The sequence below is a fragment of the Trichogramma pretiosum genome, unplaced genomic scaffold (assembly GCF_000599845.2).
Source record: "Trichogramma pretiosum strain Unisexual culture from Peru unplaced genomic scaffold, Tpre_2.0 scaffold7, whole genome shotgun sequence".
Taxonomy (NCBI): domain Eukaryota; kingdom Metazoa; phylum Arthropoda; class Insecta; order Hymenoptera; family Trichogrammatidae; genus Trichogramma; species Trichogramma pretiosum.
In genome coordinates this window covers 2,423,337-2,445,116 of record NW_019641639.1, presented here as the reverse complement: position 1 = coordinate 2,445,116, position 21,780 = coordinate 2,423,337, and the positions used below count along the sequence as shown (strand labels likewise).

Here is a 21,780-nt window from a genome sequence, read left to right as displayed (position 1 = left end):
ATTGCGTCGACGAGTTTACCGACGCCAAGATAAATGTCGTAGTAATGATGACTGTCGCAGGCCAAGTGGCCGGGTGTGCTGTAAATGTTGTATGTCTCGCAGTGTACTACATCTTGAACGCCCCCCGCCTGCAGGTTCGCGCCAATCTCCGTCATATTTTTCACCCACTCGTCCTCTAGAAAGTTGCTTACTGTCTCCTCTACAAGCTCGCATTAATATTTACAAATTTTTCATTAATTATGTGGGTGCTTTATAATGTTTTATGATTGGTTTCTTCTTACCTGTTTTTCCAATGGTGATTTTCACTCCGCTCAGAACCCTGGCAGTCCCATAACCACCGTTGGATATCGTGCCGATCGGTCTTTCTTTCTTTCCATTTGCAAAGCTGTAAAGGACCGGCCACATGTTTTTAAGAAATAGCCAATTCGTGGTACCGTCACCACCGGGAATGAAGAGTCCACCATAAAAACGATTACACTTGTAATCTATGAGATACTCCGTATCATGGATGATTGTTCCCTCCATAACACGCCTGGCATCGTCACGAGCAATGCGTAATGCTTCCGGTTCCTCAAAATCATGAGGATGTCTGATGTGTCCATCCCCGAGCGAGTGATTCATAGCCCAATCTATCTTATAAGTCCCCGCGTAGTAATCCGCTTTAATGTTGCGTCGATCCAGATGTATGGCCAGGGATACGGCTTCCACTGGTAAGGTGCCGTCCCAGTGCCCGCAGCCGGCCAACAACTGTAGGGCATGATGACAAAAGCGACAGATCAATCGATTATGCACACACATCCATGTCGACGGAGTTTTGACACTTCTTCGTTCTGCGTATGCTACCCCGAACACGCGTTTCTATCAATTCGAGCTTTGTAACGCGACTGTCGAGAGGTTATACAGACGCACCACCGATGCGATTTCCACATTTCGGAGTCAGTCGGAATAATCGTTTAAAAATCGCTTCTGTCATGGTCAAATGATTTTTTTTTTTTTTTTAAATATTTATAAACGTTACCACAGCCACAGATGGCCTCTCGTCGATTTTGAGTGAGTCGGTCCTTTTTATTAAGTTTGAAAGTTCTGAATCTGCTTTTTTTTCTGTTACTTTTCCTGTTTCGTCCGGTTTTTTTGGTGTACCTCTGCAGGCCGTACTCGTGTGCAGCAGTAGGTTAAATGCTGGTGGTATTGATCTTCTTGTTGCGGCCAATTTACATACGTTGGCTGCCTGGAATCGTAGAGACGAAAAACGGCACAACATTTTTCCGTGGTCGTAAAAAACGAGGGGCGTGAATACACGAGTCAACTTCAGAAATTGTTTAGAATTTGAAAAGTCGCGCATGACGCGTTAACACGACTTGTGCGTGTGTTCACGTGTGCATGTGTATGAGTGTAGACTGCGACTGATGCGTCGGAGGCCGATGCGTACGCGCAAACGTATATACGGTAAAAATGTCCGTAAGACAGATCTATTAACATTTTTCTCTCAAGCCAACTTCAGGTGTGTCATAATTCACAAATGTGAGGCAATGTACTGCTGAAGCAGGTGGAACGCTTTAGGCCCTAACGAAAATCGCTTCTTATAGAAAAATTAATAAACTTTTATAAACTTTTATAAACTTTTATTAACTTTTATTAATTCATATAATTATTCAGATTTAAGACTCTAATAAAAGTTTATAGACGTTTATAAAATTTTATAAAAGTTAATAACATTTCAAAGTTTTTTTTTTTCATTTTCCAGTTACAATGATATCAACTTCATAGTTCATAGGAAGTTGTTCATAAAAATTTTTTCATGCTTACAAACGATAATAAACGATAATACACGTTTACAGATCTCTCTATTTAGCAATTACAAATTTTGAAAAAAATATAGAATGAACTTTTGAAACAGACATTGTATGATTTCATTTTTATATTCGCTAACTACATAGAATTTTCAACAAATGTCTATATGTGCCATGCGTGCATGTGTGTGTGTGTGTGGCATTAAATTTGTTGGTACGGAACCATAATAACTTTCAAACGGAGAAAAATATCGAGCTGAAGATATGTGTGTCCAAAAAAACCGTCAAACAATTATTTAAGAATTCATTAATTAAAAAAAAATTTTAAAGAATAAGACTTAAATAAAAGTTAATAACATTTTATAGCAAAAGATCATTTCCGTTAGAGGGCAATGTGTTAAACATGAAATCTGCTAGAGGGCAGATGAAACGGGAGCTGTTTTCTGGGATTTGGTATACTAATATGAAAGATTCTCACTGACCGAATAATATATTACTGCCCTAGACCGTAAAAAACATAAAAGTCCCAGAGTACGTTTAATTAGGCTTGTATACTATTTTTATTAGACCGGTAGTTATTTCCCAAGTTATTCCGATCTTCGCTAAGGTGTAAAAACTGAGAAAAATATGTATATGAGTCCAGAATATTGTAGTTAACACATGCCGCAACTCGAAAAACCGGAATCGATTTTCAAAAAAGTTCTCCAAAAAATCTGAAATCATTTTCTTTGAGTCCTTTGATTTTTGTCGAGTGAAGACGTTTTTTTCTTAACATTTTTCTGTTTAAATGCTTCTATCTCGGTATAAAAAATCGCAAAGTTTAAAAACGTGTTTTTTTTTCTTGAATTTCATTAAAAAACTACTAATTAAAGAAGTGACTTTGTGTATAAGCGACTCTAAATTTACTTACATTCTAGACAGAAATCGAATTTTCTCATTATGCTTTTCAAAAATACTAATATGGCTTTGAAAACTTAAAATTAAATTCAAAAATTTGAAGTACTTTTGTATTAAATTCTACATCGTCAAGAGCCGATAAGGTAGCTCACGCACTATTCTATCCAGCGATCTGTAGTCGAGCGCCCCCGCGTCTTCGGTGCGGACATTTTTTTAACTTGGAATTCGTCGTATCTTATGTTCTGCTAGCCGCTGGTGCCTGCCTCAGATAATCGACCGAGTCGCACGTGTTTTTCATTTCGAGTACTGCGTACTCGCCGATAAATAATTGTTATTACTACTTGACACAGTTTATTCATTGAGGTATGTTACAAATCATAAATTATCTAATAATAATTAATGAACAAATTATCAAAGGTTTATGTTCAATTCTATACTTAAAACCATAAATATACAAAAATGTAAGGGTTATGTTTGGCATGTGCATTTGAATTAGTTTTGTTCCAACTTATTTGATATTTCTTGTAAACAACATGAATAATTTTATGAAACTCGAGTGTACTTAAAATATTTTTTTTTATAGAAATGGCAAAGTCACTGAGAAGCAAATGGCGCAGAAAGTGCAGAGCAGTCAAAAGAATACGTTATGGAGAAAAAGAACTTGCCAGGCTGAAGCAAACCTTAGGCATTGACGACAATGCTGCAGCTAACAAAGACATTGATATGTCAGAAATTCAAGAAATTGCTACAGGTATGTAGTACTTGTTATTAGAATAACCAAGTTGATAAATACTTTGAAAATAAGCTTAGATTAAAATATTTTGAAAAGTCGAGTTGAATACTCTGCTTTACAATTTTTTTTATCATTTACTTGAAGTCTACTATATTCATTAAATTAAATTGACCATAAATCTGGGAAATTTAATCAACTTATATTTTAAAATTAAATTAATATCACATGAAAGTGTTTAAAATTTGATTTTCTAAAGAAAAATATACTCAGATGTTCTTCTATATCAATTAAGTTAAACTGATCATGAGTGTATGTTATTAGACTTGATCAACTTTTATTATAAAATTAAATTAAATTCACATTGAAGTATTTAAAATTTGATTTTCAAACGAATAAATATATATATTTCTGTTTATTTCATTTACTATATCTTCAATTCAATTTTCAGTCACAAACGCTGAAGCAATCAAAGAAAGTATCATAAAGAAAGAAGAAGCTGAAAAAGAAGCTGAAAAAGAAGGAGATGATGAAGTTGAACCCATGGATGATGGAACTGTACAAGCTCCCGCTAAGAAGTTCAGTAAAAAATCCTTGAAAAATGAGCATGGAAATTATCCAATTTGGATGAACCCCAGACATATCGCAAAACACAAGAAAGGTCGTGCCAAGAACAAAAAAGCGATCTCAAAGAAAGACAAGAGATTGACACGAAAAGATAAAAAAAAACTAAAGAATAAGAATAAATCTAAAAAAGAAGAATAATTATACTTTTATAATTGTTGACAAGAGTTAGGTTATTTTTATAAAAATAGGAAGTTCATTTTCTATAAGATCTTTTTTTATTATTATTAAATATCAAACTATAATGTTAAGTTTACTTAGAAAAAGTATTTAAATGTTCCATTTGTAAAAAAAATACAATTTAAATTGTACTTTGATATTTTAGCGATTAGCAGTAACAATAGTATTCATTATTGAATACATATTTGCTTACATCGCTATCTTGCTTGCTTAATAAAAATGTACACTTTTTATCAAAATATTGTTTTAAATGCTACTTATTACAAAATTTTATACGAAATTGAAAAATTTCATGCAGACGAATGAAAGTTTTTCATTTTCTGAAATACATGTTTGATCTACACCGTAGCCTCAAGATATTCTCCAAATCAACGACTTTGTTGCTCAGATGTTGAATCTTTCTGGACTCGTACTCGTATAACTTGACCTTATTTCTAAGCTCGTAAATTTCTTGCTGCATCAAGTGCTGAGAAAACAAAAAGATATCATGGTGAGAAATTAGCATCGATGCGCATAATACCAATGATTGAATTACCATGTCTTGAACACTTCTTCGAATCTCATCGATGCTGTTTATCGCAGCAGCGATTTTTGTGACAATCTCTCCGGCCTCTGCATCTCTCTTTTTACTCTTTGCCAATACCTGGAATTATCCATTAATCAGAATCATTGCTTATTAAAAATTTAGAGTAAACTTTACCCAAAAAATCAAAAGCATACGTACCTTTTCCATCTTCTCTAGCCTCCTCAGAAGCGCCTCGTAACTTCCTTCTTCCTCTGTCTCGTTCACGTCATTTTCCGTATCTGCATAAAATCAAAAGATTAATCTAGCTCAACTTCGATTCCGGCTCGAACTTCTTAGTCCCCAAAAAAAGAAAGAATAAAAAATAAACCAAGATTTATATCCGCGGGACAAGTGTCGACGCGCCAAGTCATCATTCATCGGTGCTCAGAAACTCAGCGCGAGACTTAAAGATAGATACATGCGCGAGCTTTTGACATCTGACTTGGCCTCAAAACTTTCGTCGAGGGGAGATCGTTCGACATCTTTGTGGGTACTTACCGCGCAGCAGTGGCCTCCTCGTTGTGCTGTCTTTGCCGAAGTCGCCGATCAGGTCGCGGGCCTCGAGTGCAACGACGTCGTCGTCTTCCGTGACTGTGAGCCGTGACAAAAAGTGGAAAAAACATTTATATTTACCAGCAAGTTTGAATTGGGCGGTATATTAAAGTAAATAATCATTAACCATTCCTCCTGCAGGACTGTCGATCGGCCTGTAAATTGTAGCCGCTACGACAGTAGCACTCGTACGAGCCGGCCGTGTTGATGCAGATCTGATCGCAGGGCTTCTCGCTCACGCACTCGTCGATATCTGTAAGTATATGTAATACCATAAAAAGTACGTATCACAGCTGCGACAGAGAAATTAAGAATCGATAAGTGAGTTTTGAGCTCGGACGGGATAATTAAAAACGTCGAGTTGAAATCCTAAAAATACCCGATAATATGCCAGGAATTTCATCCTCGCGCGCGCGGAATGGCGAGATTTAATTTTCTTCATAATTGAGCGATAATTCGGTCGCTGTCTCTTTTTGCATCTGCCTCGACGCGGCGCTCCCGTGGTCGATCGTTCATAAGAGCTGAAGCGAGGATGAAAACAAGCCCGGTAGAAATGATGAATATTTTTTGGTCTACGAAAAAGACTCTTGGACACGAAAATTATTTCGACCTTTGCTTTTTAAGATGGTCATTTCGTCCAGATCAAATTCGAGTGAACTACCATCTAAACCCCGCAATTTCGGTAATTGAAATGTAAAACGTAATTAATTCAATTTTACGATTGGGATGAATAATACCGCATTAATAATAAGCCTTGACAATTATGACAATTAATACAATTATCTTCACTTTGCCACTTGCAGATTTACGGGCAAAGGTACTCGCCATCTAACGGTGAAGGCTTATAGCGTTTGAGAGCCAATCTAAATTTTTCGAAACAATTAAATTGTCATTTTCGGGTCATTTAATCTGATAGTAATGGTATCAAAAAAGGGGCATTATTAATGTAAGGCACTTCTACCAGGTTGGAAGGCTAAAATTCAGGGATGTATCTTCTTTTGTTCGACCACCGACGTGACTTGACCCATGTATATTATAACACTGTTGGCTGCGGGATTGTCGATCGATTGATTTTCGCCCGCTCCGTTCAGTATCGATATAGACCATAAAGCAAGTTCCCATTTAATTATGAACTAATGAGATTTACAACAGAGAGAGCTCCCCCAGAGCCGGGCTAAATAGTTTTCGCGTGAGCTTTGGCGATTTTTCGCCTGCCGAGCGTGTGTAATAATTTTGCTCAACCCACACGCCTTTTCTCGAGTAAACCCGCGCGCGCGCGCGTGTACGTACACATTTTAATCCCATTGCTGCTCGGGGTGGCGGGCAAAGAAATCGATCGACGACTTTGGGTTGTATATGCGACGATATTGTATATGAAGTGACGTTGCCGTGTGTGGTTGTGCGTGGAGCTTGCAAATTATACATGGGAAACATCTTGAGCCGCGCTCCGAGTGCTATACAGAAAGGCAAAGCCCAAGCTCACTTTGTCAAGCTTAATAGGAAATTCCCTCACTCTCTTTGACAGTGTATATACTGTTGCTGTAGCTTCACACAGACACACATAACGTTAATGCGATTATACGGGGGTTGGGCTAACTCGAATTGCCTTCGGTGTACATTATACGCCCCCGCGCGCACCAGAGACAGCAGCAGCGCAGGCAGTGACATATTATAATACGATATTACACATGCGCAAGATCTATTTTCTGATTAAATCTTATACTGCGTAAAATGGATATATTATATATTCGGAAGGCGATCGCCTCACCCGTTTGACAGTAGCTGCCGGTGAAGCCCCTGGGACAGGCGCATCTATTGGGCGACGAGCAGACTCCTCCGTTCTGGCAGGCGACGCTGCACAACGCTGCGAGCACACAGAAATTAAATTGGAAATTTTGGAAATCATATTCGTCGAAGTTGTTAGCACTCACGTTTGTTGCAGCCGAAGCTCAGTCGCGTGACCTGAGTCCAACCGGGACAGCAAACGAGTCCGACGGCTTGCTGCTGCTGCTGCTGTTGGTCGCCGAACGAATGCAGCCTGCAAGTATGATATATGGAGTTAACTTTGGTTATAATACACTGTCGTGATTTTGCCTTGTATACCTCGGCTGACGATAATTGAATCCCGACGATGATGCGCTACTGCCGCTCGTTTCGGAGCCGCTCCAGCATACTCGTCTCCTGCGAAACACACAAAACACAAGAAATCGTATTTAATAATAAGTACGAGCCATTGTCGTTTGATGAATTGCATTATAACGATTTTCTATAAATAGGCGAGAATGGCGAAATTGACGTGCCGCTGCCAGAGGAAACGATCCATCACTTTTAATAGAAATGCAATGGCAGCTCTCGAGTGCATTGTATATTATATCACTTTATAATATACATTATATATATTTATCCCGGGAGTGATTTAGAGCTTTTCATTGCGTGCGAAATTCCTTATACATAATAGTGATAATAATAATGTACTATACGATCATAGCTCGGGCTTCGAAATTGATTCTGCGTGTCGGCGATTTCACACACACACACACACAGAGCTGTGTGTTATGTGTACAGTAAAAAAAAAGGATTCCGAGCTTTTCTCCCGAGCCAATATAATGTCAGGAATTATACGAGCGGCAATAAATCGTTATACATCTTCGGGCAGCTCATCGGGGCGATATACTCTCGCTCGGCTATATATCGGCTCTCGCAGCTCGAAGCCGCGATAAGTGAAAATTAAACCCCCAGCTATACACAGCGTAGCAGTAGTAGTAGCAATAAGTACGATACGAGAGGCGTAATTCCTTTAATCGATATATAATACACCCGATGCCGATGCTGCTTTAGCCGCTGCAGGCAGATAGGATATAAAATTATACTCGTTGCAATGCGGTGCGTTTCCGCCGCGCGCTAAAAGTAAAAGATGACGTCCGCGCGCGTAGTGTATATGTAGTGGAAAACGGGAAATACCTTCGAGTGTGTTGCGTGCGTTGCGTTGCGCGCACCACCTTCTATACAGCCAGTCGAGATTTATCATCGTATATGTATACGCGACTGGAGGTTTTTTCGCGCTCGTTCGCTCGCCTGAGGAATATATATATCGGATTTCTCGCCTGCCTGCGTATCACGCGCGCGCGCTAATCGCGTTTTTCTTTCTCCCTTTCGATTCATATGTGGAATATTGAAGAGAGCCTTAAATTGAATGCAGATTTTGTGGAAAAAATTGACATTTGAGTCAGAACAAGGTACTTGGGACATTTTCGAGTTGTTGGCATAAACTGCATCAAAAATGCACGAATGTGCAATCAAATACAATAACTTTCATAATGAAGATCTAAAATTTAATATTGAACTCAAAATTAATTTTGATAGAAATTGCTAAAAATAAATCATATAAATTCAATCATAACTAAAGCCAGCATCCACCACTAGATGGCGAGTACCTGTATAACTGCAAATCTTCAAGTGGAAGATTAAAACTAATTGTATAAGTTAAGGCGGACCGTCAAAATGGGAAATACTATGTGTTTTTAAATTTTCTAGTGGTAATAATTAAAGAAACGTACACATAGGCAACATCTCGCGCCATTGCAAGCCAAATTATATTAAATTGCGAAAGCGCGACAGAGTGTCCAACTCGATCGAGCTCCCATAACTATGCTGTACAGCATACATTTTTTGCGCTTTACATATATTTATTATTATATATACCTTATATACGCGTGAAAGGCTATAGGTCGAAGTCGCGCGGGCACGACACGGAGCGCAGTAGTATAAGCACACAGAGAAATAGTGTATAACCGCCATGCCAAGATTACCCGTGGGAGATTACGCGCTGGGCGGTCTCCGGTGGATATATACATACGATATATAAACGATCTACTCACGACACTGCAGCGAGACGCTTGTTACATTGTCAGCTCTTAACTCGATGTAAATATACGTTATGTGCCTTTTTATCAAGCGTAATAAAGCGTTGCGGGACGATAAGGATCGATCTCGATTGAATGCGTTTTTCGAGTATGTGTCTGTGTAATATACAGCAATATGCCGCCCGGCATATACGAAATATCGCCGTTTACCTCGGTGTAAATAATATAGGCACGACGACGTATATATCTCGGGGCTTTCGCGAGGCAGCTCCTTATTCGCATTGTCGCGCGACGGCCCGTGCCGATATATACAGCGAATGCAGAGAGAAACACGTGCTTCGCGCGACAATGGGAATTCATATCGGAATTTCGAGCGCGTATTACCAATATGTGTGTGTGTGTCAGCCAAGGTGTGGCTCTTTCTCTTTCGCTCGCTAATTTCGCTTGACATGTGCGCACACGTGTGTCGGTGTCGGGTGCAAGGACACTCGAGCTCGGGCGTGGGAATACCAGAAAAATTTATCCTGGAGCCCCAATTTGCATACGTATTCCTGCTACAGTGATAACGTTAGGGTTAATAGCCCAAGAAGGCGATTCGTGAAAAAGCATCTCGAGCAAAGATACGAGTTTAGCTCGATCTTCCAAACAATCTTATTCGTACGCAGATTATGTCATCATGCATAGTCCATTGCTACGCGGCCAAAGTTGAAAAATAACGGGCCAATGTTACTCGACGCAAAGTTTGGAAATTGGAGAATCTGAAAGGACTTTCTACCGACACAAAGATAAGGATCAATTAGTGGAAGGTAAATGAATGTATGGAATGAGTAAAATTAGGTTTCACAGCGACAAGAAAATAAATAAAAACTATAAGATGTGTTATCAAATTTATAAGTTTATCTATGAAGGATGGAGAACATTTTTTCACATTTTAAATGCTTTAAGGTTTTTTCAAAAATTTGCAGAATATTAATGCTAAAAGTTTTCAAACATGCCATCAAAATTGGTAACAATTATGCACTGCATTTACGTGAGTTTTGAGTGTAATTTTTTCCAAATTATACAACACTAATGTGCCTTTTGAGATGACTTTTTCGTCCAAATGTTTTGTGACAAACATAGCACATTTGAAAGGTTTGCTCCGACTGTGCACTGTTTTTGAATGAGTATATTGAGATTACCTTTATATCCAAATGACAAATCTCACATTCCGACTTCCTGGGGCAAAACTTCGCCGAGTCCGAACTTCGACCAAGCGCCCCCCGAGCGAGGAACTTGAGTTGATTTTTCAATGAAAAACATCTTTCATCCATTACTGATTCAAACAAGCGCGGCGCCGAACACTTTATATAACCTATACAACACTGCGCAGTCAGTGTTCACAAAAGTGTCAGAAATGACCGCATGCGACTCAGACTCACACGCCTAAACTCCGGACCGAGCACATGGTGAACCGTAAAGTTCAGTCAACCAATATTTTCTGCTAGTTTTGTGAACTCTGTTGCGCCGTCAACGGGTGTAAATATACTCTCTGTGTGTTTTATGCACACGCGCGAAGAATTTAAGATTCTTCAATTTAATCGTGAAAGAAAAAATAGCAATAATTGTTCATAATGTCTGTCCTAAAACTAAAGCCAGCATTTAAACCAACCTCTAAAAAAATTAGAAGTTCAAAAAACAAGAAAAAAACTTGGATTAAAATAGATACCCAAGAATTTGATAGCCATTTACAAGAAAGTTTGTTACAAGAGAGATTGGGTGGTTCTCTCTCTGATAAAAAGGACTCTGAACTATTTTTTGATGATACAAAACAAGAAAAAATAAGTAAAAAACAGTACAGGGATACTTTAGTTAGCAGTCAACCAAAGTGTTTTAGCATTTTAACAGAGTATTCAGCTGTTCCTGATCCACTTGTTAAGAGAAACAGGGTGAGAACACCTGAAGAGCGACAGAAGACTCTTCAAAAGAGATTGAAAAATAAAGTGACATTGACTCAGAAAATTGCTATGCCCGAAATGGGAGATATTTTTAAAGGAGATCTCTGGGATTCAGAATCTGTTGAAAAAATTCCTCAAAGTGAATGGTTACAAAATATTACTGTAACTCATACGCTAGCAAACACTGGTCATAAACGCAAAAATGTTCCTACTTCTGTGTTAAAGAGGCCCTCAGGATTACCTGCAGTGATTGTATCTCATCCAGGTACATCATACAATCCTGCTTATAAAGATCATCAAGATCTTTTAAAAAAACTTGCAGATGATGAACAAAAATTGATCAAGGAAGAAAAGCACTTGAATCGTGTTACTCGTGCAATCTTCAAAAAGGTAAAAAATATTCAAAAAAATTTCATTCAAAAACAATTATTTTATGTTAAATTTTTCTTTAAATCAATATGATTATTTTATTAAACTATGTTTTACACTTGGTAATCTGGCTGACATATTTTCAATAATGAAAAATGTTGTTATCTAAAATTATCTTTGATGCAATCAAATCTAATGGTTAAATATATTCAGACTAGCATAATATTTTATGCATATTTTTTAGGTTCCAGTAACTGATAAGTTAGAACCTTTTATACTTGATGAAGAGAAGGGAAAAGAAGACGAAGACAAGACAAAAACAGAAAATAATAAACAGATTAAAAAAGTGTCAAAAGAACGAAACAAAAAAACAAATGCTCAACGTAATAGACAGAAGATAGAAAAGGAAATAAGACGCCAAAAATTAATTAAACAATTAGAGAAAAGAAAAGTTGCTGATGTTTATCATTTATCACAAATAACAAAAAAATTGAACAAAACAGAGGAAAAGAATAAAATTCTCAAACAAAAGAGAGAGGAAGCAAAGAAAACAGAAAATCTTACAACAAAGGTCTTGAACAAAAAGAAATTTGAACCATTAGAACAAGAGTTTCAATTGAGCGAAGAACTCGTAGGAAGTTTGAGAAGTATCCAACCAGTGGGCAATATATTGAAAGATCGATTCAAATCTCTGCAACAACGTAATATTGTGGCACCAAGCTCTCTTGTTCTGTAAGTACAAATTTAAAATTTAAAATTAGAACAAAAAAAAAGGTGTTGATATAAAATATTGAAATTTTGTTTGTTACAGGAAAAAAGATAAGGCTAAGATCAAGAAATTTTTAAAAGCAGATCACAAAATTGATCAAAACCTAATCAACCAAGCAATAGGCAAGAAAGTCAAGTAAATTAGTATTGTATAATTTATTGTTATTTTAGTGATTACGAGTACAATATAAGTTTGTATTTTTATTCAAAGTTCATTTTTTGCCATTTTTTTATTAAACCTTATATTTTCAAAATAATCAAATTTTCCACGTTAAACAATTTATTTCTAATAATCAATCAATAATATATTTAGTAAAAAAGGTAAAGAAAAATTTCATGGCTCTGAATTAGTTAAATCAGTATTGTCATATGTTCATGTATGATCTCATGATATATTGAAACCTCACAATTTTCTATTATATTTTATAAAATCCAGTCAAGAAATTTTTGAGAAATTGTAGAAGGTTGTTGTTTATTCTTTTTGATACTGGATTTTTATTTATCTTTGTGTAAAGTAAACCTTTTGAGGATTTTTTTAAAGAAATTAAAAAAAAGTTTCAGCAGTAGATGTAACGTTGAAAATAATTCGATAAAAAATGTATTAAGTAATGAGAAGTCAAGTCCTGACAGGCAAGGCTCGGGCTCGTTTCGCTCGATCCACAGCTTGTATATGCCATATAAGCCTCTTTGTTGCCGCTGTTGTCTGCGATATTTTCTCCTTGCGTGTTTTATTACTCTACTATTTATGAAGATTTATGTAAACGTACTGCATCCAAATTTATTGGGATTTATTCAATTTTTTTAAAGATTTGTTACATTGCACTGCATGTACGTGAGTTTTGAGGGTACTTTTTTCCTAATTATTAAACGCAAATATGCTTTTTGAGATTACCTAAGTATACAAATGATTTGAGACAAATCTCACATTCTAAGGATTTGCTGCGATTATGTACTGCATCGATGTGAACTTTGAGATGAACTTTCTGTCCAAATGACTTGTGACAAACCTCACACTCGAAGGGTTTATTCCGATTATGTATTATATCAATGTGAGTTTTTAGATTATTTTTTCGCCCAAATGATTTATGACAAATTTCACACTCAAACGTTTCGCGATGATCATGTATTTCATTTATGTGTCTCTTGAGACCCTTCTGGTATCCAAATGATTTGTAACAAATCTCACATTCGAAGCGTTTCCTACGATTGTGTACTGTATTTAAGTGTCTTTTGAGGGTACTATTGTATCCAAATGATTTTTGACAAATATCGCATTCGAAGGGTTTGCTCCGATCATGTACTACGATTATGTGCTGTTTTAGATTACCCTGGTGTCTAAATGTCTGGTGACAAAATTCACATTCGAAAAGTTTGCTTCTATCATGCACCACTGTTATGTGAGTTTTGAGGGTACTTTTTTGTCCAAATGATTTGTAGCAAATATCACATTCGAAGGGTTTGATTCGATTGTGTACTGTATTTATGTGTTGATTGAGGTGGCTGTTTTGTCCAAACGATTTATGAGAAATTTCACATTCAAAAGGTCTGTCGTGATAATGTACTATACTCACATGAATTTTGAGTTTGCTTGGGGCTTTGAATAGTTGGTGGCAAATACTACATTCGTATGGTCTAATTTTTTCAAGTATCGTATTTTTATGCTTTTTCAGACTTGTTTTTCCCGTGTCAGTTTCTGGATTCTTTTTTAGCATAAAGGATGAATTTTTTTTAACAATTTTTTCCCAATTTTTCAGTTCCTCATAATTGGCGAATTTCAAACGAGAGCTCACATTTAACTGACAATTATCATCGTAATCGAAGTCTTTTTTTATCAAAGCAATTAGACTTCTTCCATTTGTGTCATTGGATTGTTTTTTGTTTTCAATTTTAACAGATGGCTGAAAATGTTCACATTCAGATTTACAGATGATCGTTGATTGAGCCTTCGGTTCAAGTTTAACATCTTCGCACTCATAATCGATGAATATTTTTGCGTCTAAGTTGTCCTGTAGCGACAAACCCTCGGTCTTGATTTTCATGTCTGCTGCGTTCGTCAAAGTATCGCTCGGCTCTTCCTTCACCCTGAAGAACAATCGACTATTATTAGAGATTTCTCGATTCATGATCATAGAATTACATACACGCGAAAAAGGTATACCTGACTACTTCTCTGTTGGTTTCCATCGTTTACTCGATTAAATATATTCACTGCCAATTTTCACAATACTCAATGAGAAAATATTGGAGGTTATGCGCCTCGAGTATTCAACACCTATATACTTTGATTTTTAAGAAAGGATCTGTACTCTAGTACAGTCGTTAAAATTAGTCGTTACAAGTCGAAACAATTTGTAAACAATTGCTTGTCGAATAAAACCTAGCTTTGCACTAATACGTCAATGACGATTACACAAATACAGCAACGAATTACTTCAAGGATACCCCCTCTAACGTCGATACGAAGATGGTATCGTGAAAAATACATCTATGTTTGAGTGTGCATACTGAATTGTCATTAGCTTGTTCTATATTCTAATTACACCCTTTTTAATCAACTTAAACCCAACCCAATTAAATCAACGTCGCACGCGTGACGCATTAATTTTTCAGCCAGCTAATTGCGGATTACGCGTGGCTTTTCCACGCAAGAATAAATCAAACTCCGCACCCCCTCGAGCTCTACGCGAATCTTTCCGGACCTCCGCAGTCATTAATGACAAAATATATATTCGTGAGCTGTGTATCGATGATGGGCAAGTGTCACGCATCCTAATGTCTCCTAATACACGCACGTATATGACATCACGCTCGACGGAGAGAGCCTCGTGGTCAGAATTTCAGATATATTTCCCTGTTAAACGCACGCACGTGTCCCCGCGCAATACAGGCAGATATCCATGAATTTTGTCTCCGCTCCGCAAAATGCGCGTGAAATTTTAAGTGCGTATATATACAAGTATATAGGAATAAAAGAATACTACGAAGCTGCCGATCGCGCGTGTGTACGGTAAATATTACGAAATTATCCAAGATGCTAATGCACGTACACGTGGAGCGATTCTTTTCTTATTTGTGTATATAAAAAAAATAAAATAGGACGAGAAAAACTTCGAATCACAGGTACGACAGGTTTTACTGCATTTATAAGGGAAATAAAAAAATGATTCGTACTTATAGTCCTTCCATAAACGGAATGCGTTATGCTTTAACCCCTTACACTCATCAGCGAGAAAGAAAAAAGACTCGTTGCTTCTCCAACGTTTTTTTTCCTTTTTTTTCGGCTCCCGCAGGCTAGCACATAATCGTCAACGTGACTTACATACATACATACATAGTACACGCGTGTGCGAGCCGAGCTTTTTTTCATCTTTTTTAACATTATATTGCTACGAAGCTGCAATGAATAAAAACGCATATTCTCACTTTTAATTTCTCTTACGATATTACACTTTATTTGCTCTCTATGGCATCCAATCGTACATGCGTGCTGCATAATAAAAGAGCGTGTGCAGAGACGAGGCAGCTTTTCTCACGTATCCTTTTACAATTTATATATACGATATTCCAGGGAATCTTCCAAAGGGGACACGCGTGAAAAGCTGCCCATTTCCGTAAGTGTCTGTGTGTGTGTAAGCGACAAAAAGGCAATATAATATATAAGGTCGAAGGCAAACGAGCTATATAAACAGGTATATATAGATGTGTGTGTTGCCTCAAAGGATTTTCATGCACATATGCTGAAAGCTGCTACGCATACACACTCACATTCACCCATACGAATCGGAATATGAGTATTGATTCGAACCGAACGCACACACACATAGCGATAGGATAGCTGCGTGCGCTAAATTATTATGCTTTCGTCGGCCGAATGTATTACGATCGGATCGAAGCTGTTCGAACGAATTCACCTACACGACGTAGACGCGAAAATTTAATTACGTTCGAGCGGAGCCGGATTTTTCATCATCTTCTTTTTATTGCGATTCATCTCTCCCGAGCGATTTTTGAGTGCTCGACTCTCCTCGCAGACGCGTGGGTGGGTGTGTTCCGTCGCTGCTCTTATATTGTATCGATTAAGACTTCTCTCGAATCAGTATCACGGCGCGCTTGGCATATATAGCGCAACAATTCGTGGCGGCAGCAGCAGCTCTCGTTGCCATTAGAGAGCTTAATATTATAATATGCGCGAGTGTCGGTGCGGGGCGAGAGAAGCAGCGCTGCGCGCGAGAGGATTTCCGAGGATGTGCTGCACTTTCGCAACGTACTTATATAATGGCACTAGTACAGTATTAGATTGCCCTGTGTATAGCCCCCCCGTGCGCTCACGTGCTCGTGCTGTGCTTCGCAGCTCCACAACTGCAAAATTAGCTCCTATCGTATATAAGTACAGTACAGTACCACTACGTATATATGAATATTATCATCGGCGAATTATGCTAAATACGCGGGGATTTCGAGCTACTTGTTAATATAGGCGTTATTTGCAGCTCGCGAAATTTGCTGCGCGGTTGAGAATTTCCGCCGACGAGCGAGCGCGAACATTAGAGACGTTTATTAATTAAGCCGCGATGCGATGAGGGATGCGGCGCGCTCGTGAGCGTTGTGTGCCCCCGACAACGATGAAACGAGTTGAGCTTTTCATCCTAGCTTGTCTCGGATGAGGAAGTCAATTTTTATCAAACCCACTAGTGATTATTTATTTCAATCTCGGTGTCCTCTTAAAATAGTCAATTAAATTTTCATCATAAAGAGATTAAGATCAATATGTTGAACTTTAAAAATTTTAACTTTTGCTTTTACTTATACGATCATTTTAACTTTATCGCTTGCAGACTTTCAGATTTTCAGGTACTCGCCATCTAGTGGTGGATGTTGCGGCTTTAATTGCGATTTAATTTCTATGATTTTTTTTGAGTGATTTCAATCGAAATATTTGAATTTGAGTGTAGGATTAAATCTTTGCGTTTATTATCGCTTTGAAATTATAAACTGAGCTTTTAGCGCAGTTTATAAAAAAAAAGGATAGTAATAATAATTAAATAATCGCAGTACCAGTACCTTAATTATAAAATTATAAAATTAAGTATCAATCACTTTAATCGTAATATCTAATTTCACATTAAATCTGCATTAAATCTAAATTTTTTTCAACCGTTTTTTTTTTTACCAAATAGCCCATCTATCGATAGCTCCCACGCAGCTGCATTATAATATACCTCGACCCTTCCGTAATTTGTATTTTGCATCTGCACAGACGCAAATTTTTTCAATTCTCGGCGACATCGTTACATATAACGATCGACGCGCGCGCATTATACTACTCGTCGATAACAAGCATTTTTCACGAACCCGTAATACGAGATTTCCACGCGAAGGTATATATACGCGTGTATTCGCGCGTATTTATATACCCACGGCGCTGATGGCGAGTTTTGCATATAAATAATAATAATAACAATAATAATAATATGATGAGGGAGGGAGAAAATTCATTTCCCAGTGGAGGATCGTCGTCTCGTTGAATCGCGCGACGTACAGCCGCCAAAGAGCCTACCTATATACACGTTACCTATCTTTAATCTGTGCTAGAACCGAGAGCTGTATACATACATATTATATATATACGTGCAACACGATTATAACGACAATGAATTGCGTAATAATATGCGCTGTAGCCACGCACTGCAGCTCGTGTATCTACATCAAAATCATTACGAAACTTTCGTACCTTTTGAATTTATAATAATCCATTAACTGCTGAGCACGACGCAAGCTGAACTGCATCTCGCGCTCGTCACGATCGTATCCCAAATAGCAAAGTGACAAATTAACAACCCGTAAAAGGACTCTTGTTCTTTGTGCTACGCTCGAAAGCTCGAATGACTCGCTCGAAAATTTTATTGCTATTATTTATATCGCGCGGCGAATTTTCCGACGCGAACTCGATCTGTGGCGAACGCGTGGGTGGATGCGAGAAAAATCACCACCGGAGATCGAGTCGAATTTTCAATCTAAGCCGCGCATGGCTTTACTCTCCTTTATAACTCTTACTTTCTGCAATAAGAGATTTCGCTCACGTAGAAGAGGATGCTTGCGCGCCGAGCATCAAACACACACAGCAGCGAGGAGAAGAAGACGCGGCAGTAAAGTAGCAGTGACCTCTGAGAAACCGAGAGCGCGCGACGATGCATACAAATGTGGCTATCATCGTTGCGGGGCCAAAAACAACACTACTGCAGCTCGGCGCGGGGGCGTATATATGTTATATACACGAAAATTGTCAAGAGAGAGAGCAGCGCGAATAATGGAATACAAAGACGAGGTAAATTTAGAATTCCCTAGCAATATAGCGGGTCCGGGGCACGATAAAAAAAAAGTTCATAAAATGCAGTACGATTCCGACGAACTTGTGTAAATAGACAAAGAAGGTGAATTATCATATACAGGCGCGTGAGTCACATGGATATGCAAAAAAATGACTCGATCACCGTAGAGCGGCGCGTATTATATTATATACAAGGAAACGATTGTCAATTTAGCATACGTTAACTCCTTTGCTTACATAATATAAAGTTCTGAAAAATCCGCAAAGTGTATATCATTATCCTCTTAGGCGATTATCGTGATAATCTATTTTTTTTTCGTTTTTTTTTATCGTGAATCCTTGTGACGGTAACTCGACGATCTAAAAGAAGAAAAAAAACGTTAAACCTTCGACACGCGGACGTTAGTATACAGAAGAAGCGCGTCCGACCACAATTTCGCTGGAATATGATCGCGTTGCCTCTATGCATCGAAGTTGAAAAAAAAACGACCACGTGTATCAACATTCGTTCTTGCTGGCATATATAACGACCCGCGCGCACGAGGGACAAAACATCGATATATTTTAACTCGATCTTCGCTCGCTCATCAATTTTTATCATCGGGAGACTGAATATGATATACCCTTTGAGCGTCTATGCATGCACTAAAGTCGATTTCCTCAACGCCAAGAGTTTATATCGGATTTTTTCTATCGATAATAGCGTGGGATTATTCAAAAAATGCAAAGTGCTAAATGAGTTTAAGCCCTTATCAGAGACATTCATATTTCCGTATTAAAGCGCTTAGTTACGAAAAAAGAAAATAAAATAAAATTGTCACGCACGTACGAATACAGGTTTGTCGCTTCTTTTCTCTCATTCCTTTTTCTCAATCTCTCTCTCTCTCTCTCTCTCTCTCTCTCTCTCTCTCTCTACTAGCAGCTGTAACTCGATCGCTTTAACTGCGTACCCGTATAGTCTTCATATATAAGCGCATAGCAGTCGAGCATAGACCGAGAGAGAGATTTAATTTTCCCAACCTTATACTTATGGCACTTTGAATAATTATATTTCGAGCTCGCGCGGATTATCTTCTTTTCGAAATTTAGCCATACACACAGCTACTATACGCGGCGCGCGCGCGCGAGCTCGACAATAATTGCGAAGAAGAAGAGGCAGCCTGTTGGAAGAAGCTGTTATTATACTTTTGTACATAAATTGCTACTCTCTATGATAACAGTAAAAACGAGCGTGTCTGTGTATTAATTTTTTTTCCAATTTGACGATCTCGGCGTACTGAACGAGCTTGCAGAGTCGCAAGGATAATCCCCGCAGCGTTACAATACGTGTCCCGTAAAAAAAGTTTACGTTTTCGCGAAACGAGAGAGAGAGATACCGGTTTTCCTTTCGATTCATTCAGTCGTTACCGATCTTCTCGCGCACGCGCGGCAATTCGCGCGACCGAATGAAGTTATTTTTAGCCCATATACACGTGCGCTGGAAAACTGGAATCGAGAATCGAGACTCACCCTGGCTGCGGCACGCCCTGAAATCGTGGGTACAAATCGACTTCTCGTTCGGTCGTCGTCGTCGTGGTCGTCGTTTGAGTGGCAGCTTCGCGATTGTGATTGTGGCGCGTGTGATGAGGATTGTACTGGGCGTTGTGTCTCGGTAGCCAACTCGTTGGGTTCTGCAATGATCGTTATTTTATTATTTTGAAATAAATACGAATCGAAATCAGGATTTTTAAATTAGACTTACTCGGCTGTGATGCTGCTGGGAGGGGGCGCGATGGTGGTGATGATGATTGGTCTGCGCGGGTAGCGGTTCTCCGCGAGCTCCGCTCAGAAGTAAAAATAACAACAAAAACAAACCGGCGGGGACCGAGGCACGATACTCAGGAGCCATTGTTAAATCGATATATATCCTTTTTTTTACGACGTCGCTCGTGTATACATTTGTGCGACAATTGATAGTCGTCGTCGTTATCGTTGGCGCGTGGTAGTCGCTGCTCCGAGATGCTGCTGCTCCATCGTGGGCATATAAAACACAAACGCTATAAGCTGCACATAATACAAAACACACGCGCACACACACATCCACTAAAAGAAACTCTTTTCTCTTTCACTTATGTGCTGGCGTAGTAGTGGCACACCACTCGCTTTCGCATAACCGACTGCGAGAAGCAAAACGTCCCTCGCGTCCGCGAGCTCTCCGCGTCCACCACGTGTTTCTCTCTCTTCTCTCTCTCTCTTGTCTTTCGCCATGCAGCGCGCGCGACTCTCTCGTATAGAAGAAATATCTCTCCCCTCTACCTTTTTATGCACTTGGTGCTCTGTGTGTGAATGCACTACACCATCATCGTCGTCTCAGCACACAAAGTCTCCGTCTTTGTTCGTACATTACTACCATTGCCGCTGCTGCTCGTAACGTGTTTTTCTATTTCTCGCGAGCGCTCACCCTTTGCGATGCTCGTTTTTCTGCCGCTCGGAGAGATATTCTCTCTTCTCTGGTTCTTCTTCGTCTTCTGTGCGCGCAGAAGTCGAGAGCTGCGAAATGATACGCTCGCGCGAAGAAAGAGAAAAATACATATAATGCCTAGCTCGTGATTCCTCGTTTCCGTGAAAACTCGGCAGCGGATACTTATATACCGAGATTCCACGCGCTTTTCCAACTCACGACGCTGCGCGAATTATTCGATTCGTTTTATTTATCGGTCTGTCTGTGTGTGTGTTTACATTTATGTAACGAGCGAGCGAGTGGGAGATAGAAAAAGAATAAGATGCATAAATATAAATGTCCGATAGTAAAATGAGCTGTTATGTGCCTCCATAACGAGCTGCCTTTTGAATAATTACATAATATAATGTTTAACGAGCGAGCGCGAGCTTGGTTTAAAAGGCAGCGCGCGACAGACACACATATATAGAGAGCTTAGCTGTACGAGTGTGCGAGATATATACATACATTTTATGAAAAAGATTATACGTTATATTGCCCCCGCGCCTCGAAACGAGCTCGGCTGCTGCTGCTGCAGCTCGTTATGTGTACACGCGTGCGGTGGCGAGATTAGCGCGTCAGTACGCTACGCGAGGGAATTATAAAGTCGCGAAAAACGAGAGCGCAAATTGTCCGGGCCAAGAGACAGCGTTGAGTGCGGTGCGATTATACTGAGGGGTGATCGGGTCACGCGGATC

General features: G+C 38.8%; 3 protein-coding genes across 5 annotated transcripts; 2 read left to right on the top strand and 1 right to left on the bottom strand.

Moving 5' to 3' along the window:
- The first annotated feature begins 2,938 nt into the window (after positions 1-2,938).
- LOC106648571 (protein LLP homolog) lies at positions 2,939-4,203 on the top strand. Its single transcript, XM_014365534.2, has 3 exons — positions 2,939-3,050; positions 3,271-3,438; positions 3,869-4,203. The coding sequence occupies exons 2-3, from the start codon at positions 3,273-3,275 to the stop codon at positions 4,180-4,182; spliced, it is 480 nt and encodes a 159-aa protein (XP_014221020.1). The 5' UTR covers positions 2,939-3,050; positions 3,271-3,272; the 3' UTR covers positions 4,183-4,203.
- Positions 4,204-20,949, bottom strand: LOC106648474 (zinc finger protein 658B). 3 transcript variants are annotated; one of them, XM_023459557.1, is made up of 10 exons: positions 20,345-20,949; positions 20,113-20,273; positions 7,442-7,519; positions 7,270-7,376; positions 7,107-7,202; positions 5,466-5,591; positions 5,285-5,377; positions 4,946-5,025; positions 4,757-4,864; positions 4,204-4,687 (listed from the first exon to the last, which is right to left on the bottom strand). In XM_023459557.1, the coding sequence occupies exons 1-10, from the start codon at positions 20,489-20,491 to the stop codon at positions 4,535-4,537; spliced, it is 1,149 nt and encodes a 382-aa protein (XP_023315325.1). In that variant the 5' UTR covers positions 20,492-20,949; the 3' UTR covers positions 4,204-4,534. The 3 variants fall into 3 exon arrangements, with proteins under 3 accessions (XP_023315325.1, XP_023315323.1, XP_023315324.1); XM_023459555.1 differs by lacking the exons at positions 4,204-4,687; positions 4,757-4,864; positions 4,946-5,025; ... (3 more) ...; positions 7,270-7,376; positions 7,442-7,519 and adding an exon at positions 12,555-14,357; XM_023459556.1 differs by lacking the exons at positions 4,204-4,687; positions 4,757-4,864; positions 4,946-5,025; ... (5 more) ...; positions 20,113-20,273; positions 20,345-20,949 and adding exons at positions 12,555-14,357; positions 14,434-14,697.
- On the top strand, positions 10,627-12,488 carry LOC106648473 (ribosome biogenesis protein NOP53-like). The gene is made up of 3 exons (XM_023459558.1): positions 10,627-11,528; positions 11,752-12,239; positions 12,319-12,488. The coding sequence occupies exons 1-3, from the start codon at positions 10,815-10,817 to the stop codon at positions 12,413-12,415; spliced, it is 1,299 nt and encodes a 432-aa protein (XP_023315326.1). The 5' UTR covers positions 10,627-10,814; the 3' UTR covers positions 12,416-12,488.
- Positions 20,950-21,780: the final 831 nt, after the last annotated feature.